The following is a 27995-nucleotide window of genomic DNA, read 5'->3' on the forward strand; positions in this document are numbered from 1 at the left end:
ATGTTTTGTGGCAAACAAATCATATTTATTGCATTAAAACAAAGTTTACATAAAAACATGTAGGTCCCCAACAACTTCCACACTGTGGTTAAACAGAATATTAATAAAAAGTTCAGACTCGGAGAAAAACCTTAGAAGTCAATGTAAACAGTAAAGAAATCAGTAGAAACAAATGTGTCCAACTTTCAGGATTTCATGGCATCTTGTCATGTGTTGTCAAAGCGAGAGCGAGGACCAAATGCCAACACTACTTCCTAACCAATATTTAATCCTGAATTACAGGTAACACAGGATAACAAACACGAACCAAACGGTACGACGCCGAACTGGGGTATGATACAAACAGGGTTTAAATACACAGGCAAGGTGAAGGTGATTGGACAACGGGGAACGAGACACAGGTGGACACAGTGAGGGCGGGACCAGCAATCACACAGAAGGAAACAATCAGGACCAGGGCAGACAATCACAGGGAGACAGATGACATAAGGACTTCAAAATAAGACACAAAACGAGACAGAAACTCCAGGTCATGACACATCTGGCAAGGAACTAACTCTCCACTCGAAACATGTATATACTATAATATTCTAATTTATTGAATAAAAGACTACTCGTGAATGTGTTGAAGTGAGAATGTGCTTAACATGTAAATGTATGAAAAACCCAGAACATTCAGAACAATTTGAACAGGAACAAGACAGGATTTAGCTAACCGTCAGTCCTTTGTTTACACTTTGTAGGCTACCTGAGATGTTTGTTTCTCAGTCGATGTACTCGGGCAGAGGCTTGGTCTGCTGGTTTGATTTTAATCACCACTCGCTGGAGAAACTCAAAGGAATAGTTCATGTCTGATGGATACTCAAGATTCACACAGTAGGCCTACATAATTCCCATAAGCATGGCAAAGCTGCTTGGAATATCTTTTAAATTGTGGAGCACAATAGTCTCTGCAATGTTGAAAACTGTGCGTGGAAATGCATCTTGTGCATTTCCACTCACAGTTTCTGGCCCACTTTCATAGCCGATTAGAAGGCCGACTTGCATCCCCTTCATCGCTGAACTGACGTACTGCGGAGGGTCCGGGTCACATTTGTGATCCGGCTGTCAAAAACGTATTGATCCGCTTCGTGGTTTAGGTTAGTTTGCCGTCTGGTTTTTACATTGATGCAGCGGAGCAGACAGACAGCGCGCGTTTTGCGACGTGGTACGGCCCGATTATACATAACTTTAAGACTCAATACAATTTAAATGGATTAGTTGACATTTTATAATTTAATGGGGGTCCAATGGAAATGCAATCGCTTGTAAATTCTCAAGTGGCCGTTTGAGGAACAGCAGTTTTTGATAACCATAATTATAACTCACAGTATTAAGTTCAATTGACTTCTTGAAAATTAAAATGTATTGAACTGGCTTAAAAACCTGAGTTGGACAACCGAAAACTTAAACAACTTTAGTTGTAATTGTATAAATCATAATGATAAGTTGAAGTAAATTACAGAACGATGTTATCATGACTTATTGTTCAAATCCTTTTTTACAGTGTAGGGTTTGATGTCACCATTGTGTTAACATTCTTAATGTTAAAGATGAGTTTACTAAAAATCTATAAATTAACTACTTTTTTATTTATTACCATAACCTAATTGTTTTCTGTGAAGGAAATGTCCTTCACTTTTAAGATTTGGTTAAATTTCAGAGGCAGATACCTCAAAACCTGAGCAGCCATAAAACCAAAACTATCTGCATGACCAACCAAGTAATTGTAGGCGATACAATTCAATTAAATTCAATTCAATTCAGTTTATTTGTATAGCCCAATTTCACAAATTATAAATTTGTCTCGGAGTGCTTTACAATCTGTACACATAGACATCCCTGTCTCAAAACCTCACATCGGATCAGGAAAAACTCCCAAATAACCCTTCAGGGGGGAAAAAAGGGAAGAAACCTTCAGGAGAGCAACAGAGGAGGATCCCTCTCCCTGGATGGACAGATGCAACAGATGTCATGTGTACAGAAGGAATCATTACAGAGTTAAAACTCATTGAATGAATATGACAGAGTGTATGAATAGTTCATAGTAGGCATATTCCACGATGGAGACCTCCACGATCCATCAGGCAGATGGAGGTAGAGAGGAGGAGTGGGCGGAGTCTCAACAGGGCAGTGGCGTAGTTGGTAGACACTATTATATATAGATACACTATTGTAAAATAAAATTGTTCCTTTTTTATTTTGAGTTCAACATTACAATATTCACCATTGTTATAAGGCAACACTCTTAAAGTTTTGAGAATAACTTTGAAATATCTATGGACAAAGGTTGTACTGTAACAAAATAACGCCATCACCAACAACAACAACAGTGCAACAAAAAAGGAGAATTAAATGTGGACTCTTAAATATTAGATATCTGTCAGCTAAAGCTGTATTAGTACATTATTTAATATCAGACAGTCATATTGTTTTATTTTGTCCAATTTAAACCTGCTGATTCGTGAAGTGTATGTAAGCCTAAATAAATTAACACTACCAAGATCATTATTATTATACAATTTCACTGTTGCTGTTATTGTTGGTAGTCATAACTTTTTTATCATGACTACTCTCATTAGATGAATCATTTGTCATATTCAATGAATGTGTTGTAACTCTGTTTTGTTGTTCATTCTAGACACATGACATATATTGCTTCTTTGCTCTCCTGAAGGTTTCTTAACTTTTTCTCCCCGATAAAGTTTTTTTTTGTGGGTGTCTGTGTGGAAATGTGGGGGAGGGAGGGATGAACTGAATGTGTGACATAGCAGTATCTGTTTTCTCCCTTTGTATTGTATTCCAAACAAACACTTAAGGAACTGAATGTGTGACATATCAATACTTCACATTATTGCTTTAATAGTTGTTTCTTTGTCTTATCCTTAATTGCCATAATATTAAGGCAAAGCTAACCATTATAGGAGGCTGCTTTTTTCTTCTTCATTTATCAGAGTGGTTTTGAAGCCAATTTATGTCATGACATTTTATGAAAAACATTTGTTAAAAACATGGATCTTTTTTTGTAATTTTAGCTAACATTTCTAAGGACAATGATTGTGCTTGTATGATCTACAGCAGTACAATTTATGAGCAGTCAAACAAAACCTGAATCTTGTGAAAACTAATGGGATGTAATTACAATTCTTCAGACATTCTTAATTAAACCACGGTTATTTTTAACCACAAACACTATGGATCAAGCCTTTCTATTGTTATAATGACCATGTTATTGTTATAGTTTTGTATTTAGAGTAGAGACGCAGTACAGGTGAAGTTGTGGATAGTTTATGTATAACATCATACCCCTGTAAGTATGAGTATGATTCTGCGTTACAAGTTATAATTGAAAATACATATCATACTTGAAAATATCTAATTCTTAAGTTTCACAGCTTTAAGGACAGCAGAGTTTATTATGTGTAAGAGTCAGGTCTCTGCAGTCTGAGAGCTTATTTCACATATGGGGCTGATCCACTGTATTGCATTGACATGTACTTGACATCCATCACTTTTTATCATTGTTTTTGGACTATCCTGACTTAATTCATGTTGAACACATTACATTCATGAGAAGAGAAATGTATTGTGAATAACAAGCAGAACAAAAACTTTTTCTGATTGTGAATACATTTTATAAACTACTGTAACTGGAGTGACAGGTATACAGTAATTGCAGTGTATTTACCAATGGACATGTCTGATTAGACTTGTATAAGATCATACTACTACAGGCGTATTGTTGTGACTACTCTCTATGGTTACATCAATGACTGCTGACTTGATCTGTTGTGGTAATAAGAAAAGAAAGCACTTGTCCACCACCGAATAAGATTCCTGTTCAAAACAACCAGTAGTGGTGGGAAACCAATGAGAGATCAAGTCCTTATTTCTTCACGAGCACTAACTTGTGGGAATCTGTACAGGTGGGGGTGAATCTGTGGGGCCATTGTGAACATCCATAAGTGTATACTCTCATAGGCAACACAGTTTCACTAATACCAACACTTGGTCAGTGGATGCTTTAAACCAGTGGTCGCCAACCCGTCGATCGCGATCGACCGGTCGATCTCGGAGACGTTCCCTGTCGATCTCCAAAATAAAATGAAAATAAATTCAGAAACACATTGGTCCTTGTTTTCGAACATTTTCTGAAGTGTCTTCTGAAATGTTTTCTTTCTGACTGGAAGATTGACGTCAGAAAACATCTCCGCCTGATTCATGAACGCCTGAAAACGGGTTCGCTTACACAGCCGTGTTGTCAGCTGTGCTCCTGAAAGAGGGGAACGTACCACTACAGGTGGGACGCAGGGGGAAATGCAGAAAGACCTTGATTTCACATATTACACAAGCTCAAAGTACACCGACATAAAACTAAGTCATCAATAAATAAATGTTGAAATGCCTGTACCTTCGTGTACATGTTTACGTTACGACATTAACAGGTTACGCCTGCGCATGCGCGACAGCCGAGATTCTTGGCGACTTGCCAGGTCTTACCTCGGTGAGTTGGGCTTTTCTGCGGTTGTCCTTCAAAACAAAAGCTCAACATTGAGGTTTTTTTTCTTGTCTGATAGAGCAATCTGGTTTACTTGAAAGTGATTGCAATTGCATTTATTCTATTATTTGAAAAGGGACAGATGCAGGAGTCACAAATGGTGATTCTCATATTTATTATTATGATAATTATTTAAATCTGAGGATGTCTGTTGAGTTGATGTGAATGTAATCACCAACGGTCTGAGTTCAGAATCAATCCCAGATGAGAAAACTTCCATGAATACCAAATTTGCCCCGAAAAACTCGTCAGTGGAGTTGAGAAAATCACCAAATCAAAGACCAGGAGCTGGATTACTGACACAGCTGACAGACGGCCTCAGACTGGCTGTCTGTGATTATGAACTAACTACAAGCTCACAGACAGAGTTCAGTCACAGCATCACACTGACTTGAGTCACATGGCTTGATGGCATTGTGATGAGAGCTGAACTTACATGAGTTGCACTGACTGATCATGTTGTCAGTGTTGTGCTGTAACTGGATTGGATTACATTTATTGTCATTGCTAGAGTACAGGTACAGAGGCAACGAAATATAAATAAATACAACATTTATATTGGTAGTTCATCCAGCTGCTCATTGCAAATGTGTTTTTTCTTGTTCATATTGTGTGCGGTTAACAAATATCTTACTTGTTATATTACACTTAAATTCTGTGTTCCTGGTCCCATCAATTTGAACGCTGGACCCAAATGACAATTAGGCCAAATAAAAAGTTGTAAGTCCAGTCTGGACCGTCGTTTTCTCTCAACGCCTCAATAGGTAGATCTTGCCGGTCATGAAGGCGGAGGTCAGGGATCTTGGGCTCAAAAAGGTTGGTGACCACTGCTTTAAACTGTGATGCTCTAGTTACCCCTCTAGCATAAGTTGTGGAAGCTTTTCTATTTCTTCTTGTTACATGCCGTTTTTTAAGTTTACTTTAGGCAACTCAAAATAAGTAAAATAAATAATAATTAAAACAATTTGTAATGCTTGTTAACTCACTTATTGACTTCACTAACAGCATTTGTGAGTTAACACACTGACTATGTGTTGGTAGTTGTAAGGGAGATTGGTTGACATGGTCCCGCTAAATTTAGAGAAAAACAGGTTTTTTACCCGACCATATACTGCACAATAAAAGCTACTACAATATTGGGGCATATTGCATATTTACAAAACTGAGACATCTCCACTGTTTCTTCTGTGTGCCTGTGCTGTAAGTCTTGATTTACAATTAGCAGGATCAATAGATGAGATTAGGGGTGGCCAGCCCTTAGCACATCTATACATCAATAATTAGTCATGATTGTTTCCAATCAATTAATTAATTAATCAGACAGCTCTGTTTAAAGATTCAAATGTAATCAGGCCATAAATTAAGCACCTATCAGCCAACTGTGATCATTATTTAGTCAAAGGAAAGCTCCTCCGTAATCTGCCGGTAAAATCAATTATAAAATCTAAAACACAAAAGCATGGTCTGCAAAAAAGGTTAACTATGATGTAAAGTATGTGTTATTTGTGATGAAAAGGCTAAAACATGCAACCTCCATTATATTGTGGAAGATAATCTGATGTTTTTCAACGAGTCAACCAGCTAGTCAGTTAACCAGCCAGTCCAGTTTTGTTGCAACACATTCGCTGCTGTGGTTACATAATTAAAGGCATGTTCATAATGACTTTATTTGATTATTTTTACATTTCCTGCCACTCTTTACTTCTTTCTGAATGCTCAAATATCTCCATATGAGACTCCACCTATCATTCCTGTTTTGACTAAATTGTCAACATCTTCTCCAACTCCTCCTCCACCTTCTCTACTTCTTCCACCTGTATCACTTTGCAGTCCCTAATATCTTCCATCTCCACCATATCATCCTTCTCTTGGCTCACCCTTGGTTTAACCTCTGCTCTAGGAGTCTCTTCACATTGACTTTCACAATGTCCAACACCGGAAACATAAATCTCATCTCCTTGACCAATAGCTGGATTAATTCCTGCTTTTTCTGATTCAACCCCGAGTTCAGAAGTTGCGCCTCTCTGTTCATTTATTGAAGTCAAGGATATTTCCTGCTCCATCATGGTAACTGAAAACTCTCTCTTGCTGTCAGGGCTGGCTTTGATGATGGTCACACTGTTTATTCTGCTTCCTATAGGTGAGGAGAGGGACAGTGGACTGGAAGGTGACAGAGGCAAACTGCTCAGTCTTTTTTCAGTGGGAGAGTAAAGGGCAGAACCTTTCGAAGGTCCCTCAACTGGTGAAAGTATAACTGTTTTCAGAAGTCCTACTCTCGATATTTCAGTTTCTTCTTTTGTCTTCAGGGTTCTGGCTCCTTCTAGCTCTTGTTCATTTAAATAAACTGTATCCCCTCTGTTCATAGATGCTACAGACATCACACTTCCTGACTTCAAAGTCAGACGAGGTGAACTTATAAAGGAGAGGTTTTGGTCAGCTGGAGAAGAAGAGGGGGTTTGTGGTGAAACTGGCATTGTGTCAAGTTTGGAGCTAGCAGTAAGAGCAGGTAAATGAATTGGCGCTTGTAATGGACTTGCACTTTTTTCAAAGGATGAAGATAGAACAGGGGTCTGGCTAGACATCACTGTGCCTGATGGGAGTTTGGGGCTTGAGGAAAAGGCTGTTTTTCCAGCCTCTGATTGTGTATTTCTTGAGCTTAGTTTGGGGCTTGGTGTGACTCCCACCGTTGAGATGAGCATTTTTAATGAAGAAGATGAAGAAGGGGTCTTGATTGGTAAGCTTATTAAATCTAAGCTTGCACCAAAACTTGATTCCAGATCTGGGCTGAAGCTTGGGTCACAGGGAGTTTCAGTAACTGAAAAACCTGGACTTGAACAGGGTTCAAGTTGACCAATAGGAATGAGAGGAGTGGATCCAGGAATGGGGGCAATGGATGTAGAGGTCTGGAACGGACCGGGATCATATGCTTCCTCCATTTTTAACACCTTATCCTCAACAACATCTCTTTGTTTTTCTGTTGTCTTCAATGAATGTTCAGATAAAGCAGGAGATGGAATGAGAAGAGAGCCCGGGGCAGAAGGCTTGGTTTCAGGTTTGATACCAGGTTTAGTATCACTTCCGTTGACTTCAATGTTCTCTGCCGGCAACAGTTCCTCCAGCACTACAGGTTGCTGCTGAATAGCGAATCTAATACATCCGGTCTCCCTTCCGGTCCCTTCTCTTACTTTCATGCCAACGGGGTCGCTGCCCCGCCTTAACCCAAAGATGGTTACACTCTTCCTGCGTTTCCCCACGTTCACAGTTGAGCCCTCTGAAGGCGATTGGACATCCTTGAACATGCTTCTTAGATTGTACCCGCCTTCCTTCTGTTCCTCGCTGTCCTTGGATTGGTCCAGCTGGTCTCCTGAACTGACCAATGGATTAGGACCTCCGTGGAGCTTCTTATCAGTGTGCGTCACCCGGAATCTAAAAGGTTTTGGTACAATCAGGATTAAATATTTCTGCCACTCTATCCAAACTTAATGCTTAAGTGGTTGCATTTACTACCTGCCAACAGAGAAGACAGTCTGCTCTCCCGGTCGTTGTTTAAAGCGGGTGGGTCGACTTTGTCTTCGGCCCTTTTTAGATCGGACCTGAGCACAGAGGTGACAGGAGTTGTGGTCGGAGCCTGAGTGGACTGTGTGGTGATGGGGAGGAATACCACCAACAGACTCCTTACGCAACCTGGACATCAACATTATTATTAGTATTACCATGAACATTATTCTTATTCTAGCATATGTGTATAGTATGTAATGTGTCTAGTCTAAAGCTAGAATTATACTTCTCCGCGCTGCATGCAAGCGAATAAGCGGTAGAGGGACTGTATAGCGCTTTTCTAGACATTCACACACTGATGGGAGGAGCTACCATGTGAGGTGCCACCTGCCCATAAGGACTAACTAACCATAGGCACAGCTACAAGAGCAATTGGAGGTTAAGTGTCTTGCCCAAGGACACATCGACATGGGCTAGCGGAACCAGGGATTGAACCACGGATTCACTGATTTTAAGGAGGACCCCGCTCAAAACTGAGCCACAATTGCCCAGTGTTATCAGGCAAATCGTGTTTGGCAATGTTAAACAATTTAAGTTAGATATTGCAATTGGTTTCATTTGTCAGAATATTAACAGTGATGATGACAAGGCAAAATCAGATTACAATTACAATTGTTCCCCCTTGACATTGTTGTGAGGCATAAGTTAACACAAGTTGAATGCTGTTTTCAAAATGATGGATTATATTGCATATAGTATTCAGATAAAGGAAACCGTGTGATTGCTCAGTGACATTCAAGCTACTTATGTTGGAAAATACATTGTTCACGTTCATTTTAGGAGATCCCAGGATTTGTGGAGCATGAGGCTAAAACATAAAAAAGTTGTGTCCTTGTGACATTACCATGCAGTTAACAGACATACAATGTATCACACTAAAACAGGTTGTTGGATGAACTTACCTTGGGTCATGTTGCACATGGTTTCCAAACATTTCATTGAATGCTTCCATGTTAGCTGGAGGAAACAACAGAAAGAACCAATGAAAGTCAAGTAATGGTAGATACATACTGATATCCTCTGATCAGAATAAAGTTGCAGGGCAAATGCATTATCTAATGCAGGGTGTGTGTATCATTTTCATTCATCGCATGTATCATTCCCAAAACAGGATCTGGATACAGATAACAGAATAGCAGCAATGTAGTAAAAAGATGAATGTTGATGAATTATAATTGAACATGAAGTAAATTAAACGATATTCAATCCAAACTACTATTCAGCAAATTCTTTGGTCACCTTCATTTTCAATAATGCATTTGAGGATCTGCTCCACTGTGTCCTGGTTCTCCTCATCCTCCTCTGAAACACAGCAGAACAACAAACAGATTAAACTCTCAGCCTTTACATTTTGCAGTCCCTTTAGCCAAACACCATGCCTAAACTGTCGACTTCACAGCAAAGAGACAAAAGGTTGGAGCTAGCCCTCAGTTCAATGGTGTATTGGTCAGTGTGGTAAGTATTACTAAAAATAGTCTGCTCAGAGTATGATGATCAGTACTATAAAATAGATATTATGCCATTCAGAAAAGTCCAAGTTCTACTATCTTTAACTGTGTAAGCATATGTGTTTTTGTGTATAAAAGTGTGTGAATCCTCATACAGTTGTATGTGAGTGAGTTTATGTTTGACTAAATCAGTTTGTGTGAGAGCACTTGTGATAGAGACTTTAAAGAAGACCACAAAGTGTTGTGAGTGTTTGTGTATTGAGTGTTGTAGATGAAAAAAGACCAGGAGAGAGAGAGAAAGAGATCAAGAGAGAGAGAGAGAAAGAGAAAGAGGTGGCACTGCAACCCTGAACTTAGACATAAACCGCAAGAGGTGTGCGTGAATACAAAAATGTAAAACTGGAGAGACAACAAAGAATTTTGTTGGAAAGGGCCGATGACGATTTTAAATTGAAGTAAGGATAAGAAGCCTTGTTTATGATCAAAGTACAAACCGGTGATGGGACAACAGTGCTTTTACGTCAGGTCCTGCTCCTCAGATGCCCCGTCGGGAATGGTGGTTGTTGAGTAAAAATATAACTCTTATTTCAATGGTATATTACAGCTCAAATAATCTATATTCATCACACTTTTGGTGCCAGGTAGTTTTTTTGGTTTTGTTTTCCACTGCATCATCTTCATAACGGCACAGACACATATTGGCTGTGTCTACTACCGGACACTTGAGCACTTGGAGCACTGCCTTTCAGTGCTTAGGGCGCCACACTGACAAAACCAGCAGCATTCAGTGCACTGAAAGTACCCGGATGGCGCACTGCAAACGGGCAAAAAATGTAGTGTAAAACGATGGACACTACTCGCCCTAAACGGCCGCCATCTTGGCTATGTAGCGGAAGAGGAGGAGCCCTTTCGCCAGCTTTTCATTTTATTTCTAAAACAATGGCGGACGAGATGGCTACGGAAGCACAAGCGGTAGACCACACACCCACATGGGGTGGAGAAAGGGGTAAACAAGGGACAAAAAGAGGGCAAGAATTGCATTCATTTTGTCAGTTTAAGTTTCGAGGGTATCGCAAGCATATTTGCGTACGTCACTCCCGGCTTAATTTCGCGGGTGCCGTGAACAGATTTGCGTCCGTCACTTCCGCCAAATGGTTAACATAAGTGTTCCATTTGATACAGCACTTATCAGCCACGCAGTGCACTACAGATGTCAGTGCACTGTATTGCAGTGTACTTCGTAAAGTGTCCGGTAGTAGACACAGCCATTGTCTTCTTGCGCTTGGCAACCAAAGAGTCTGCACCTAATCAATTGACCATGGCTGGTTTTCTGGGATGTCACTTTTAAAATATTTCGATCAAGTAAATAAATATGTATGTAGCTATTGTAGGTGGCCTTGCTTTTTGAAAATGGCAGGTGTCCCCAGTATTGGCTCAGCTCGCATAGAACCTCTACCAAAGTGATACAAATAAAGTACTACGGTACTTCCCAAAATGTTTGTTAATGGAAAACCAAAAAAGGGAAAGCCAGTATTTTGTTTGACCATGTTATCAATACCGTATTTGTATTTTAGTGCACCCTCACTGCCTAGTAAATGCCCATTCCTTTCAACACGCAGACTTTCTGCTATAAATGTGTGGTCTTCAAGTCCTTTATAACCCTGATGACACTACAGTACTTCTACAGAGCCCACAAACAGTATGCACAGGCTGAATAGCACTCCCCAAGACTAGTAAATTGAATGAAATCTGTTGAGTGTCATTTAAGTACTTGTTACCTCCTTGTCTATTCTCAACCCACCGTCTACGTTTCCTTCAAGCTTCTTCTCCTCCTTTTCATCGTCCATGTCTCCAGTGCGGAAGCGGTAGCCCTTCTTCTTCAGCAGGTGGCAGACGAGGAAGCCGAGCAGTCCGGTTAGGAAGAAGAGGAAGACCACCACAAAGATTATGTAGGGCGGGGGATGATCCACCACCTCAGATGCTTCTAATTCCGTCATAATGTAGGTTTGGTCTGAGTCATGAAGAGAGAAAGATTAGATTTAATAATTTCCTGGTACTTTCAGAGTTTCAATTATTAAAGTGAGAACATGTTGTTGAGGTGGCACAGTTTTAATTGGTTCTCAGTCGTTTAAGAGGATTTTTAGGATTTAAATAAATAAAATAATGAGAGCAAATACCACATAACATATCAAATATAGTGCATCAACTCTTTCTCAACAAAGCAAACAAAAAAATATTAAGCGAGTGTAAAAACTGAGGTTTTATCAAATTATATAGTTTACATACAGCAGTTCCAGTGTTCAAATACATGAATGGAAATGTGATGGAGAGTTTGTATGAGGATAATAAAGAAAATTTAAGCTAGTGGTAACACCTGAGTCAACTGAGACAATGTATGAGTTTTAAAAAAACATAGAGGCTTCGTGGTTGGTTCAAACCATCAACACGCCTTCTGTTGCAGACTGGTCAACAAGAGTAGGTCTAGGAAACAGAGAAAGGGAGGAAGAGCTCCATATAAAGTGAGCCTTCAGATATTAAAAAGAAAAGAATGTAAAAAAGAGAGGTTCCAGCCTGCCTGCCCTCCATCCTGGACTTGTAAACCTCCAGAGTCAAGAAACGGGCTGTACAAATCATACAAGCTGTTCCAACTCCTCCTCTCTGGGTGCTACAGACCCCTGTACGCCAAAACCAACAGACACAGGAACAGCTTCTTTCCACTGGCTGTTACTCTAATGAAATTTTAGGATACACTGAGCTCCTCTTTTCTCTTCTCTCTCTCCTTATGGATGAACTTACATCTCTTAGATAGGAGAATGTTGATGTACTACAGTGGGAACACCTCACGTGTGTCAGACACGTAGCGACCATAGGGAAGGCATTCCTAAAAAACGCCCATCTAACGATGGAGCACCAGACTGTTGTACATTCCACTCACGGAGTATTGCCGTTTCTACAGTCAAATGCCTTAAGCCTTTTGACAAAGACACACATATATGTTGAGGCCTCAGCTAAAAACATGGCAACACAGATGGGCAATGGGGAGGAGCATGTATGTGTAGAGGCAATGGACCATGAAATTAAATTGCACCAGACATTAGAAAGAGCCAGAGAAAGAACCACTGATTGACCCAGATAACACCTACTACTGCGACAGACACAGACACTAGACCGAGAGATAGTGGCGTCTTATGCGGTAGTGAGAAGAGCACCTAAGGGCTGGGAGATAGTAAGAACAGGCATAGCTCCACAACCAGCTTCAGCACAAACAGCAGAATTAACAGCAAGCAGAACACATAGACCTGTGCCATTAAGACGAAAAGGTTTTGTGACCAGTAACGGTTCCCCAGTAAAACACTTACAACCTTTGTTGGACCTTTATCATGCCCTAAAAGAACCCAAACAAGTAGCAGTGATGAAGTGCAAAGGACATCAGACATATGCCTCCGAGATAGTGAAGGGGAACAATGCAGCAAACCAAGCAGCTGTCTTAGCTGCTTGGTTTGCTGCATTGTTCCCGGATGATGCCGGATGATTCAGGAAACAGAAGAACCAGAGAAGGATAGATTAGACTCAGACCACATCAGAAGATTGCAAGAACAGGCAGTACCAACAGAGGAACAGGCTTGGATAGAAAAGGGAGCGAGAAAAGATGAGGAAGGGATATGGAGAAACTATAAAAGAAAAGTAGTTATGTTGAATATGTTGTGTCAGGAAGCACATAGCAGAGATTTTACAGACATGGGAATTGATGGTATTTGTTGGTATGTGTGGATCCATTCTCTCGATGGGTCCCCACAAAGTCAGAGCGGGCAGCAGTTGTAATAAGGGAACTCATACCCCGATGTTGCACTCCAGAAGTAATAAGATCAGACAGTGACTCACATTTCTCGAATACAGAACTATAAGAAATAGAGACAACATTTGGTATCACTCGTAAGTATGGAGTATACCATCCGGCGTCTCAGGGACTAGTAGAAAGGGCAAATAGGACCATAAAAGAGGGACTAGGGAAAGTATGAGCATACACTAAATTTAACTGGATTGAGGCTCTCCCAATTGTACTATATGGAATTAGGTCAAGTTAGGAATAAGTCCCTATGAAGTACTTACGGGTAGGAAAATGCCATGTCCACTGACCTCTACCTTGCCGACCACAGTGAGTCAGTTGCAACACCAGCATATGGAAATATCAGATTACATGAGGAAGTTGAACAATGCTGTCATGAGTATCTCTCAACAGGTAACAGAGATCCTGTTCGAAGGAAAAGAAGGGGAGGGTGCTTCTGTGGAAGTGGATGACTGGATACTGAGGAAAGTAGCCAGATTCAACTGGCCGGCTCCCTGCTGGGAATGACCGTATAAGGTTGCACTGTGGAAAGTTGTGGTTGAAAGAAGATAAAATAAGTAATTGGATACACAAGTCGCATTGTGCTCGAGCTCTAACCCCAAAAGACAGAACATTAGCCCAAGTCAGGAGTGATTTAAAAGAGCTGGACCAGGAGGCAAGAGCCTCAGAGAAAAAGGAGAATGTTTCTGAAGACAAGGAAGAGTCAAGGTATAACAAGCAAGAAGGGCATAGCCAAATGAAAAAAATAAGATTAAGAAAGACAGACTCTAGTTTTAATACCAGCAAGGGAAACAGGGCCTATCCAATAAACGTACAAGTTAACACCAAACTCAAAAATGAGTTGTTAGCCATCCTAGCACTGGTAATGATAGTAGATCTAGGATTAGGAATACTCAGGACCCTGTTATAGTGAAAACTGCAATAGGGTGTAACACACGAGTCAATTTATTTGTCCTCCTAACCATAAGTCTTTCAGAAGGTGGGAACTCAAACTGAAGAACTTAGACTAGCCAGAAAATAAAATCATAACGTCCTCGAACAAGCACCAAGTCTTCCATGCAAAGAGTAAAAATAAGCAGGGTCTGGGTCTCAGGCTTTCTGATCTGCCCCCCCCCCCTTTTCTCACAGGAGGGGGACCCTTGTCCCTCTCTGATTGTAACAACACGATGTGTGTGTGTGTGTGTGTGTGTGTGTGTGTGTGTGTGTGTGTGTGTGTGTGTGTGTGTGTGTGTGTGTGTGTTGCGTTTGTGTGAGGCGCAGTAGCTAAACTGAGAGGCAGACATAATATTTCTTATCAGGCAAATTCTTCAGCTTCTACGTGCTGTTTATTCTGAGGTTTGACGGGCCCTGGACAGGACAGTCCCTTGAATAATTCAGATTAATATTTAACAACACGCACACACGGAAAAGGCTTCTGTGATAGGGTGATTTTATACTGTTTTCGATTGTACCATACTATGCGCTTGGAGGATTATCCACTAGAATGAGAGGGTTACAAATACATAGGGATAACGGTGTCTAGTACGAGGGTTATATGAAGATCCTGGATATAGGTGGGTTTTTAGTTTAGCTTTTTATACAAGCTTTTAGGCTGTTAGAGATTTCCACTCTGTTAAATAGGACACACACATATAGTAACAAAGTGCTAAAGCTCAGTGTAGCTCAGTGGGGAGAGTGGTTGCGTGTCAAAGTCTCCAATAGCAACTCACTGAACCCCCAGTTGCTCCATGCCCGCTTCACTGCAGCCCACTGCTCCTTAATAACTAAGGATGGGTTAAATGCAGAGATTTCATATATGTATAGAACTATATGTAATATGCTCAAGTTTACTTTACATAATAAATTATGTAAAAGGGGGATTGATAAGATAATCCTTTTATCCTTATATTCTTGTGTTCTTGTCAGGTTACTCAAGTTCAGAATAACAACTAACGTAGCAGCTGTAATTTGTGTCTGGGAAAAGTCACTGGGGAATGTTGGGTTGTCTGCTTCTCAAGAATAGATGTGTGCCTTGTACCACAACAGTCATGTATGTTATTGGTATGGTATATTGATACGACAAAAGTACGGACCATTCTTGTGAGAAGAGGTGAGGAGATGGAATGCGCCGCCTCCTTGACAGCTGCACAATTGCACATTACTAACTCTATTTCCTCCCCGGAGTCTTTGTGCCTTCTCGTCTAATACGATCCATTGAACCTGGCTGTGTCTGAAGCTGGTCCTGAGTCCTGACTCCTTGCCCCTGCTTCCTGCATCCAGCCTCTGGCCTGGGCCTGGCCTCCTTCCCAATGGCCCTGCCTCCTTCTTTGTGCCTCCTGCCTCAAGGGCCTGGCCTCATTGGTCCAGCCTCTTTTGCGATGCCCCCTGCCTGGTGTTCCAGCCTCCTGCCATGGCCCTGCTGATGGCAGGAGGCTGGAACACCGGTTAGAAAACTTATGAGCTCAACTGTTACACTGTTTATGAACAGAGAATGGCACAACACAGCTTAAAAGCTACAATATCTTCCTTTATTTTGGTCGCTCCCTGATGTCTGCCAGGCTCACAAGATGAGAGGTAATTGACAAATAATCTATTTCCTCGCTTTTGTCAAAACAGCTTCAAAAACAAAATGAAAAAGCTAGGTTGAACACATGTGCCATTCTCTTTGTTGTAGGTCTCCTCAGGAAAGTCTGCAGAAATGCAAATGCACAGGAGAATTTATAAAGGTCTCAAATGTCTGCGAAAGAGCATTCAAACACAGTGGGACAGAACTAAAAGCTCTATCCTATTTGTATTCACACCAAACCTGCATCGGTCAATTTCAGTGTGCCAGCTCGTTTGTGACAGTTTGATTAAATACAAATGGGTTTAAGAATGTACACATGATAATAATAATAATAATAATAATAATAATAATAATATATTCCATTTGTAAGGCACTCTTCATCCAAGAAACTCAGAGTGCCACAGAGCCAGTACATAGTTAAAACTATAACAAAAAACGAATATTTGAAACAATCAAAAGTCAACTAAAAGTGACTATTGGATGAAGATATTATTAAGTAAAAATATAAGGTTTTATTATTACTTCACTTCATGGCTTTGAAACAAAATGTAATTTTAAGTAATATTAAGTAAATAATGCATATTCCAAAGTAAAAACATTTTTTTTAAAGGTCCAGGTATTGCCTCAGCAATGTAATATTGGCTTATATCTGGGCAAACACTGTACAACACATTAAATTCCCCCCCAAAAAGCCAGTAGTCTGCTTAACGAAAGAAAGGTGAACAGATAAAAGAAGCATCAATAGATGCCACAAAGTGCATGACATGCACACTGTATACTGTATACAATATATTGTCATGGTGTACGTACTTTAAAGACCTTTTTTTAAATATGCAATTTGTGTAATTTTGCTACAGCTATAAACTCTCCTTGCAATGCACAGGCTTTGCAACACACAGAAATCGTGTAGCCTCTGTGTTTATGCCTGCTAGTTGTCAAATAGATAGTTCTTCTTACCAAGTTTCTGCCGATCAACGGTGGACACATCCGAACATGTGAAAGTCAATGTGGAGTGGCAAACACAGAAAACAAGCTATTGAGATTTGGTTGATAAACAATGTAAAAATGTGTGCATTGGATAAGAAGCTCCCCCGCCCCCACCCCCACCCCCACACCCTGCACAGTGGTTCCCCTTAGCCCCACCTTTTCTGTCTATACACAGAGGCCTAGAGTCAGTGTGTGAGAAGAAAAATATTAAATAGGGGAATTTCTCCTCAGGTACTGTACATATTAAATATATTTATATATATGGTTAACATATGTATATCATTATGTGTATACGACACAAAACAGAACATATACAGGCTAGAGACTTTGAGTTTACATATAGCAGCTTATCAGTGTTGCCCTCCCACTGGCTTATCAGTTTCCCTGTGAGGTCAGTTTTCTGACGTAATGTTATACACACCCGTTCACACACATACACACACACGCACACAACCGCACACACGTTTGTCAGCATTTTCTCCCTCAGAAATGTTTTAGGGTGGTTAAGCATTGATAGTAGGCTTATATTCTGCGAATATGACCAAGTTGATCACCGGACTTAATCCATGACAACCCAGGGTTCAGATCAGGAACGGGGAGCAGAGTTGTAGTTTAACACCCTTCTCTGCTCTTCCATTCGAGCAGTTACCCACCCATGACTCTAGAGTAGAGACTGTGTCTGTCCCACGGCCACTTCAATTAAATAAATCAAAAGTAAGCAGAAGAGGAGTCGTACACAATAACCTTATACAAGTTAACACCATTATTTCAGCAGTGCAACAAAACAGGTCTATTAAATGTGGTCTCCTAAATATTCGATCTCTGTCATCTAAAGCTGTGTTACTAAATGATTTAATATCAGATAATCACATTGATTTATGTTGCCTAACAGAAACCTGGCTGAGCCATGAAGAATATGTCTGCCTAAATGAATCGACTCCTCCAAGTCATATTAATACTCACATTCCTCGAGGCACCGGTCGAGGAGGTGGAGTAGCAGCCATCTTTGAATCGAGCCTATTAATTAATCCTCAACCAAAATTACACTACACCTCATTTGAAAGCCTTGTTCTTAGTCTTTCACATCCAACCTGGAAAACACTACAGCCAATTCGATTTGTGATTCTGTACCGGCCACCAGGTCCATATTCAGAGTTTATATCTGAATTCTCAGAATTTATATCAAGTTTGGTTCTTAAAACTGATAAAGTTATTATTGTTGGAGATTTTAATATCCATGTGGATGTTGATAATGATTGCCTTAGTGCTGCATTCATCTCCTTGTTGGACTCGATTGGCTTCTGTCAGAGAGTACAGAAACCCACTCACAGCTTTGGCCACACGCTTGATCTTGTTCTTACTTATGGCATTGACATTGAGCATTTGAACGTCTTCCCACAGAATCCTCTTCTGTCAGACCACAACCTCATAACTTGTGAATTTATACTACCGGAGTGTACTCCGTTAGTCAAAAGTTTCTACACCAGATGTCTAACTGACAGTGCTGTAGCTAAATTTAAAGAAGCGATTCCTTCTGTATTTGATTCGATACCACGTCTCAATATAACAGAGGACTCCTGGTCTAACTTTAGTCCGTCCCAGATTGATCATCTTGTTGACAGTGCCACAGGCTCTCTGAGAATGACACTGGACTCGATAGCCCCTCTGAAGAAGAAGACAGTGAGGAAGAGGAGGTTTGCTCCCTGGTATAACCCTCAGACCCGCAAACTGAAGCAAACGTCATGAAAGCTTGAACGCATATGGCGTTCAACTAATCTCGAAGAATCCCGCTTAGTTTGGCGAGATAGTCTTAAAACATATAAGAAGGACCTCCGTAATGCCAGAGCAGCCTATTACTCATCAGTAATAGAAAAAAATAAGAACAACCCCAGGTTTCTCTTCAGCACTGTAGCCAGGCTGACAGAGAGTCACAGCTCTGTGGAGCCGAGCATTCCTATAAACCTCAGTGGTAATGACTTTATGAACTTCTTTAATGAAAAGATTTTAACTATTAGGGACAAGATTAATATTCTCTTGCCCATAACCAGTGCCAATCTGTCCTCAAGTGGAATGGCCTTGGAAACCGCTGTATGCCCTGGTGTATATTTGGAGGGCTTTTCTCCTATCAACCGTGACCAATTATCTTCAACGGTTTCTACTTCGAACACGTCTACCTGTCTCTTGGACCCCATCCCGACGAGGCTGCTTAAAGACGTTTTGCCTTTAATTGGCGGCTCTCTATTAGATATTATCAATGTGTCTCTGCTAACAGGCCATGTACCACACTCCTTCAAAGTGGCTGTTATTAAACCTCTCCTGAAGAAGCCCACTCTGGATCCAGAGGTGTTGGCTAACTACAGACCGATCTCTAACCTCCCCTTCCTCTCCAAGATCCTTGAGAAAGTGGTCGCAAATCAGTTGTGCGACTTTCTACATCATAATAGTTTATTTGAGAAATTTCAATCAGGATTTAGAAAACACCACAGCACCGAGACAGCACTGGTGAAAATTACAAATGACCTCTTAATGGCGGCAGATAAAGGACTCATCTCTGTCCTGGTTTTGTTAGACCTTAGTGCTGCATTCGACACCATTAACCATGACATCCTGTTACAGAGACTGGAGCAGTCGATTGGCATTTCAGGCACGGCACTAATTTGGTTTAAATCCTATTTATCAGATCGATCTCAGTTTGTATTTGTAAACGATGACGCCTCGATAACCACCAACATTAATCACGGAGTTCCACAAGGTTCTGTGCTTGGACCAATTTTATTTACTTTATACATGCTTCCTTTGGGCAATATTATCAGGAAACACTCCATAAACTTTCATTGTTATGCAGATGATACTCAACTATATTTATCGATAAAACCAGAGGAGAGCAACCAACTCAGTAAAATTCAAGCATGTTTTAAAGACATAAAAACATGGATGACCTGCAACTTCTTGATGTTAAACTCAGACAAAACCGAAGTAATTTTAATCGGCCCTGATCACCTCAGAGATCAATTATCTGGTGATGTGGTTTCTGTAGACGGCATTCCCCTAGCATCCAACACCACTGTAAAGAATCTTGGCGTTATCTTTGATCGGGACTTGTCCTTTAACTCCCACGTAAAGCAAATCTCAAGGACTGCATTCTTTCATCTACGTAATATTTCAAAAATCAGGCACATCTTGTCTCAAAAAGATGCAGAAAATTGGTTCACGCGTTCGTTACTTGAGACTGGATTACTGCAACTCCTTATTATCAGGCTGCTCTAATAAATCTCTTAGGTCCCTCCAGTTGATCCAGAATGCTGCAGCTCGTGTTCTCACTAAAACTAAGAAAAGAGATCACATCACTCCTGCACTAGCTGCTCTGCACTGGCTCCCAGTAAAATCAAGAATCACTTTTAAAATTCTTCTCTTAACGTACAAAGCCTTGATTGGTGATGCACCGTCATATCTTAAGGAGCTTGTAGTACCATATTGCCCCACTAGAGAGCTACGCTCACTAAATGCGGGACTACTTGTAGTTCCTAGAGTCTTAAAAAGTAGAATGGGAGCCAGAGCCTTTAGTTATCAAGCTCCTCTTTTATGGAACCAGCTTCCAATTTCAGTCCGGGAGGCAGACGCAGTCACCTCGTTTAAGAGTAGACTTAAGACTTTCCTCTTTGACAGAGCTTATAGTTAGGGCTGAATCAGGTTTGCCCTGGTCCAGCCCCTTGATATGCTGCTATAGGCTTATAGCTGCCGGGGGACGTTTTAGGATGCACTGAGTACCTATCTCCTCTTTTTTCTCCCCTTAAGGATGAATTTTCATCTCTCAATCACACGTTACTAACTCTGCTTTCTCCCCGGAGTCCTTTTGACTTCACGTCTCATGGGGTCATCGGACCCTATGAGACGGCATAGATCCTATCTGCCTGATGGATCATCGAGGTCTGGGTCGTGGAATTCCTGCTCCTGACTACGCCACTGTCCTGTTGAGACTCCGCCCACTGTTGAGACTCCGCCTCCTCCTCCCCACCGCCATCTGCCTGATGGATCGTGGAGGTCTCCATCGTGGAATATGCCTACTATGAACTATTCATACACTCTGTCACATTCATTGAATGTATTTTAACTCTAAATCTGTCCTTCTGTACACATTACATCTATTGCATCTGTCCATCCTGGAGAGGGATCCTCCTCTGTTGCTCTCCTGCAGGTTTCTTCCCTTTTTTCCCCCTGAAGGGTTATTTGGGAGTTTTTCCTGGTCCGATGTGAGGTTTTGGGGCAGGGATGTCTATGTGTACAGATTGTAAAGCACTCCGAGACAAATTTGTAATTTGTGAAATTGGGCTATACAAATAAACTGAATTGAATTGAATTATATACTCAATCATTAGCACTCACCACTGAATATCTTCAAAACAATTAATTTTTACATCACCGTCTTTGTGAAATCCAGATAAATGTTTAATTCACAGCAGAGTGGTATAATGATGATGAATACATTAAATCCAATGCTCAGCTCCATGTATTCACAGTGTAGTTGGTCTGTAGCAACTAACATAATGTTTGACATGGTACTGTACACAAAAGTACATCTTTTTTCTATTACCTATTCTTAATCTAGATTGTGTTGGTGGGAGTTGCATAGTTTTATAGATACCTGTTAAGAAAACAGAAGACAAAGCAACAATGACTGAGACCATGCAGACAACGGTCCATACATAGCCATGCTATCGTTGTACAGCTACTAGAGACAACAATTTACCGTGAAAATGAACATGTCCAACTTCAATTAAATTCAGTTTATATAGCCCAAAATCACACATTAAAGATGTGCCTCAGTGGGCTTTCATCTGGCCATTGTCCAGGCTGTCCAGACCCTGGCCATGGGATTGGTTACGGAGGTCCAGGCCAAGACATATGAGGCAGAAGAAGAGGCAGAGGATGACGTTGCAGATTACGGGCCCACCAATAGGCAGAGATGAGCCCTATCTCTGCCACCAGAGAGGCCATTGGGCTGCTGAGTGTCCACAGAGGAGTGACTGACACTCCTGAGGAGCACAAAGACAACTTATGTCTGACGGACCCCACAAGCCTTCCAGGGAAAGGCTCTCCCACCCACAACCTGACTACCCACGACCTGACTACAACTTTCAACATCATCCGCTTCAAAACATTGGTTCTTGCGTGCCGTGCTACGAACGGATCGAGCCCCGTCTACATCCAGGATGTGGTCAAGCCTTCCAGCCCACTCCGTTCACTCCACTCGGCATCAGCCAATCGACTTGTGTCTCCATTTCTTCGAGCTAATCACTTGACAAAATCAAGATTGTTTGCTGTCCTGACACCTCAGTGGTGGAACAAACTCCCCACTGACATCAGAACAGCAGAAAGTCTCTACATCTTCTGCCGGAAACTAAAAACACATCTTTTCCAACTATATCTTGAATAAAAACAGATTTGCACTTCAGTGGCACTTGAATAGCACCTACTTATGATATTTTTGTACTTTGGCTTTATGAAATGTTACTTTCTTGATTTTTGTTGTTCTGAGTTTGTACTCATGGTTGAATGCACTTATTGTAAGTCCCTTTGGATAAAAGTGTCTGCTAAATGATATGTAAAGAGGGGGCATGCCGAGAGAGAGGGAGACATCCTCCTGCAAAATGGAAGAGATTACATACATACACAGCATATGAGATTACATACATACGCAGCATATGTAATAAAGAAAAGCTTGCTCCACTAACTGCACCACACACACATAGACCCACGGCTGAACAGCTGAAACTGATACAGGATGCAATCACACATTTAGAATAGGCATCAAAGTCAGTTGCAGGAACATCTACAAAATAACCACTCTGTGTTTTAGAAGATTACTAGAAACTATTTTGATAGTAGTGGGATTTGAAATTGTTTTCCTTCAAGATTCAGGAGCCATACACTCAGTTGTAGGAACAACAGATTTGCCTCACCCTAAACTTAGTGGGCAATGTGTCTATTCTGTTGTAACCTCAGGGTTGACATTAAAGGACAAATTCACGGTTCCACTCACGTTTCCACTGTACACAAACATAAGGAGCTCTTTCCAGCAAGAACAAAGCATGCATTTGTGTCCTCATACGTCTGTCTTGAAAACTCATTGGGCAGAGACTTGATGCTGACATTAGGCATCAGTTTGATTTCCACACCAGGTGGTTTAAAAGTCGTATACACACTCCCACCAACATGACCCTGGTCCAACATAGCCCTTCACACTTATCCCCATTCCAGTGGCTCAGGAGATGAGAAATCCCTGTGCCTTTGTCGGGCCTAAGGCAGATCACATGAACCTCACATATATGGACTGCACAGAACACGTGTCTCGAAACAGAGATTTTTAATTTTCCATGATTATACTCTTCACATGTGTTGGTCTCATCAGAGATGTGCAGCTTCTGTAATCCTCAGACACTCAAGAACAGCTGCTCGAGGTGGAGTCTGGGACTTGAACAAGTAGTTGTCCAAGTGTCAGACTGATCACAGGGAAGCAACAGGTGATCTTCAGGTGATGAATTCAGCGCGCACAGGTATTTACAAGAAACCATTCCATACTCGCACAGATGTGTGCCAGGAAGCCTTACGCTCTTTGGATTTGTCTGATGTTCACAAGCCACACGCTGCCTCACTTCTCCCTGACGCCTCCAGTTTTCTGGAATTTTCTCTTCTCTCTGGGCGATGGGTGAATATGACGTAGGCCTCATTAGAAAGTCACAGCCTTATTTCGGCCTGCTCCTCGTTTTTGGCTTTGCCAACATCACTATCTACTTAAACAATAAGCTATTGGTGGCATAACTCCTGTGTTTAACTCGTAATCATCCCTTGCAATAACTCACCTGTAGCAGGAACTACACACGCTTATTCGTCAACTTTCAATAAACGTCTCCAAAAAACATCTTGTCTAGAGTGTATTATAATAAAGGCACAGGCAGAGACAACATAGGATCTATGCCGTCTCATAGGGTCATCGGACCCTATGAGACGGCATAGATCCTATCTGCCTGATGGATCATCGAGGTCTGGGTCATGGAATTCCTGCTCCTGACTACGCCACTGTCCTGTTGAGACTCCGCCCACTCCTCCTCTCTACCTCCATCTGCCTGATGGATCGTGGAGGTCTCCTTCGTGGAATATGCCTACTATGAACTATTCATACACTCTGTCATATTCATTGAATGTATTTTAACTCTAAATCTGTCCTTCTGTACACATTACATCTATTGCACCTGTCCATCCTGGAGAGGGATCCTCCTCTGTTGCTCTCCTGAAGGTTTCTTCCCTTTTTTCCCCCTGAAGGGTTATTTGGGAGTTTTTCCTGATCCGATGTGAGGTTTTGTGGCAGGGATGTCTATGTGTACAGATTGTAAAGCACTCCGAGACTAATTTGTAATTTGTGAAATTGGGCTATACAAATAAACTGAATTGAATACCATGGATGTGAAAGAATAGTGGAAACACATGCCCAGGCTCTCTCCCTGACACACACTTGCAACTTAAAGAGGCACAGTGTCACGGCGCTATTAGAGTGGACCCAAAAGCACGACTCAGACAGGAGTAACAAAGAATACTGTCGTTGGTTGGAAACAGGCTGGGTCAAAACCGGGAGATCAGTTGAAGAAGCAAACAAGTCCAAAAAGGGACAGGGCAGAGAATCAGAGGTCAGGGCAGGCAGGCAGGGTCAGAACAGGCAGGTCAGGAATATACTCTAATAACGCTGGAGAACTTGGCACGAAAACACAAGACAATCTGGCAGAGGACAAGTGGAAGTGAGGGAGCTAAATAGTGAGGGACTAATGAGGGGATGGGCTGCAGGTGAGAAGGGCGTGAGGACCAGGTGAAGGGAATGAGGGACTAACGAGGGAGTGATCAGAGGCAGGTGAGGGGAGTTGGATTGACGAGATGGTGTGACAGGATGAAAACAACTATTACAAAAAGGAAGGCGTGGAGCTAAACTGTTACACACAGAGCTAAAAGAAGCCGAGAGATGACTCAGCATCATCATCATGACCTTGATCGCCTCCCAGTGGCGTGTGTGTGTGTGTGTGTGTCTGTGTCTTTGTGTCTGTGTCTTTGTGTCTGTGTGTCTGTGCAGTGTTTTACGGCAGCATTGCGTTGCTCAGCATATACAGTGAAGGAGGGACGGGAATGTTGGTGTGTGTGTGTGTGTGTGTGTGTGTGTGTGTGTGTGTGTGTGTGTGTGTGTGTGTGTGTGTGTGTGTGTGTGTGTGTGTGTGTGTGTGTGTGTGTGTGAATATCATTACGTCAGAGAACTGACATCTCAGGGATCTAAAACAGTTTGTAAGCATGTTCACACAGAGGACACACGGTGGGGTTGCTGCACCTTTTATCTGAACACCATTGGCTGTGGTGATGCAGTTAAGCCATACCAGTGAATGTTTTAAAGGACATGAGAGATGTGGAGTGCGTGTTGGAATTAGTCAAATCTAGAGTGAGCTAACTACACGGAATTACCACTGACACTGACTGAGTTATCTGTTAGCGGTGGAGTTATCCCTGGTTACTGAGAGGACCGTTGTCAGGTCAGGTGCCACTCCATTATCCATGTTGCTTTATTATTGTTATTCTGCTGTTCATTTAGTCCTCAGTGGCATGAGAAAGGCACTGTACAAATCAGACAAATGGGAGGTGACCTTTGTTCGATCACCTCCTGTATGTCTAAGGAAGGCTGCTGCTATAAATGAAGATTTCTACTCTATGCTTCCCTTTGTGCTTCTGACATTACTTACTTAATGGGAATTGCAATAAAGAATATCATGACTAACCATAACCATGCTTACAATTTTTGGGGACAAAATGAATCCATAGTTGTGTCTAACTCACAAACAAAAGCATATATATATATAGACTCCAACTACCCCTTTAACCCTTGTGTTGCCTTAGGGTCATTTTGACCCTAAGGCAACACAAGGGTTAAATATTTGTATGAATCCGTCACACTTTATGAGAGTAAATCCCTGTCTTCCCTTGTTTGTGTGAATCCTATACAGTCCAAACCCCATGCAAATAATTCAAACATTCATACATTTCACATTAACTGCAAAAATAAGATTCCATTGTATTTGTTTTCTTTCTTGTCCAGATTTTTCCTCATCTTCCGCTCAATGCATGCAAGTGGAATATATTCCAGACAGCAAGCCTCCACACACCCATGTTTAAATAGGAATAAGCAGGTATGATGAATGAATGTATTCATCTTCTGTAATAAATAGGCTAGTAATTATGTATTCAGTTTTAATGGTCAAATACATTTATAGCGCAAACCTAAAAAATGTACCCAATCAAATGGTTAAGAACCTTGTCATCCTAAAAATGTGCAAACTAACTGCAGATGTGAATGAATAATTACACAGATAGAATATCCCATTAAGTGACAATCTCTTGGATTTTTATTTAAATAAATGTATGTTATAAGTATACTGTTATAATTACAATGGTGAAATTATTCTAATATTTATATATTTGCAGTATTACAAACTGTGTGTAGTGACATACACGGACAAAATGATGTATCACACCTTTTCTCCATCACACAAACAAAATTAAACAATGCACACAATGTCTGGAAAATAGCATTTCCGTCTGGACATTTGTTTCGATTCCAGAATGCTAACATTTTGTTTTCACTCAACAATAGAAATGTTAAATCAACCAGGACTCACATCTTACCACTTTGAAGGAAACATGTGTTAGCAATATATCTTGTATGTGTTATTCTCTTCTCCTTCCTAAACATGGGACACATAACTTCTCTATTTAAAACACCACTTGTATGAACATTACACTAGATTGTATGAACAGTAATCAGTTATTACTGTTGACAGAAATAGTAAGCCTTCTCCCCATGGCTTACGGCCGACACATTGGGCGGCTGTATAGCTCAGTGAGGGGGTTGTCCTGCAACCCCAAGGTCGTCGAGTCGAACCCCGCTCTCCCCATTAGTTGCAATTCGAAGTGTACATAAGCAAATCACTGAACCCATGCAGTTACTCCGCGGGCGCATCACTGCAGCCCACTGCTCCTTAATAACTAAGGATGGGTTAAATGCAGAGAATACATTTCGTTGCCTGTTTACCTGTAGGGCTACTCTGTGCAATGACAATGAGTCCAATCCAATGAACTACATCAACATCATCAGTGCCATCTGATATGACTACTTCACGTGTGAGACAGCTACTTTGCGCTTTTTCCCACGACTGAAGCCGACTCGTCCAGGAGCGTTCTTGAACGGTCCTACTTTAGTTCTCCGCCCCTCTGCACCAGCCGCTCCTTTACGACGGCTGGACTGGCCTATTAGTTGGAGCTCACACTGGAGCGCTAGGTTACACACACACACACACACACACACACACACACACACACGCGCACACACACACACACACACACACACACACACACACACACACACACACACACACACATTAAATGAACCACCATATCCACGGAGTCTACCTTTAGCATAGCACGGTTGGAAGCTGAGAGCATGCCAACATTTCTAAAGTTTACGTTCGTAAACGTTGATATTTGTAGATTGATTCAAATAAAGCCGAATTGATTCTCCATGCATTCCTGACACACATTGGGTTTGCATATATTCCGTTCTTCGTTTCACTGCATCGTCCTCATCATCATCATCGTCAGCGACCTTCTCCTTATCAATAACAGCTGGACCAGCGTCATCTCCATCTCCTCAGGCACACTGCCACGGTCACCTGTCACCCCCAACACTATAAAGCACACAGCGAGCCCTTATCTGAGCCCTGAAGGTGACATATGCTACTGAATGAGTCAGTAAGCTAGACTTAGACAACTGGTCCTGAGACACTACAAAACAGAGACATCTAGCCAGGATACTCCACCTTCAGTCAGACAAGCTCCGGTGTTCCAGTTGCTGAGACGCAATCCCATGGCTGGAGCCGACTCCGCGTCCTCTGCGCGGAGAAAGAGGACGGGGGCAGAATGGTAGGAGGC

The 27995-nt window shown here is 41.5% G+C and overlaps 1 protein-coding gene across 3 annotated transcripts; it reads right to left on the reverse strand.

Annotated features, from left to right (window-relative positions):
• Window positions 1-9: 9 nt before the first annotated feature.
• Window positions 10-27922, reverse strand: rell2 (RELT like 2). 3 transcript variants are annotated; one of them, XM_056439093.1, is made up of 6 exons: window positions 27884-27922; window positions 11405-11477; window positions 9395-9457; window positions 9058-9112; window positions 8105-8281; window positions 10-8023 (listed from the first exon to the last, which is right to left on the reverse strand). In XM_056439093.1, the coding sequence occupies exons 2-6, from the start codon at window positions 11448-11450 to the stop codon at window positions 6358-6360; spliced, it is 2007 nt and encodes a 668-aa protein (XP_056295068.1). In that variant the 5' UTR covers window positions 11451-11477; window positions 27884-27922; the 3' UTR covers window positions 10-6357. The 3 variants fall into 3 exon arrangements, with proteins under 3 accessions (XP_056295068.1, XP_056295067.1, XP_056295069.1); XM_056439092.1 differs by lacking the exon at window positions 27884-27922 and adding an exon at window positions 15523-15564 and having other exon boundaries at window positions 11405-11614; XM_056439094.1 differs by lacking the exon at window positions 27884-27922 and having other exon boundaries at window positions 7935-8023; window positions 8105-8190; window positions 11405-11851.
• Window positions 27923-27995: the final 73 nt, after the last annotated feature.

Source organism: Pseudoliparis swirei, chromosome 19 (assembly GCF_029220125.1).
Source record: "Pseudoliparis swirei isolate HS2019 ecotype Mariana Trench chromosome 19, NWPU_hadal_v1, whole genome shotgun sequence".
Lineage (NCBI taxonomy): Eukaryota > Metazoa > Chordata > Actinopteri > Perciformes > Liparidae > Pseudoliparis > Pseudoliparis swirei.

What these genes read in the sequence shown, in the direction of transcription:
- rell2 (XM_056439092.1), bottom strand. Translation starts at nt 11,600, where the DNA reads ATGACGGAATTAGAAGCATCTGAGGTGGTGGATCATCCCCCGCCCTAC. An exon ending in CATGTGCAACATGACCCAAG is followed by an intron (nt 8,282 to 9,057) that starts GTAAGTTCATCC and finishes GTTGATGTCCAG; the next exon opens with GTTGCGTAAGGAGTCTGTTG. An exon ending in ACTGTCTTCTCTGTTGGCAG is followed by an intron (nt 8,024 to 8,104) that starts GTAGTAAATGCA and finishes AAAACCTTTTAG; the next exon opens with ATTCCGGGTGACGCACACTG.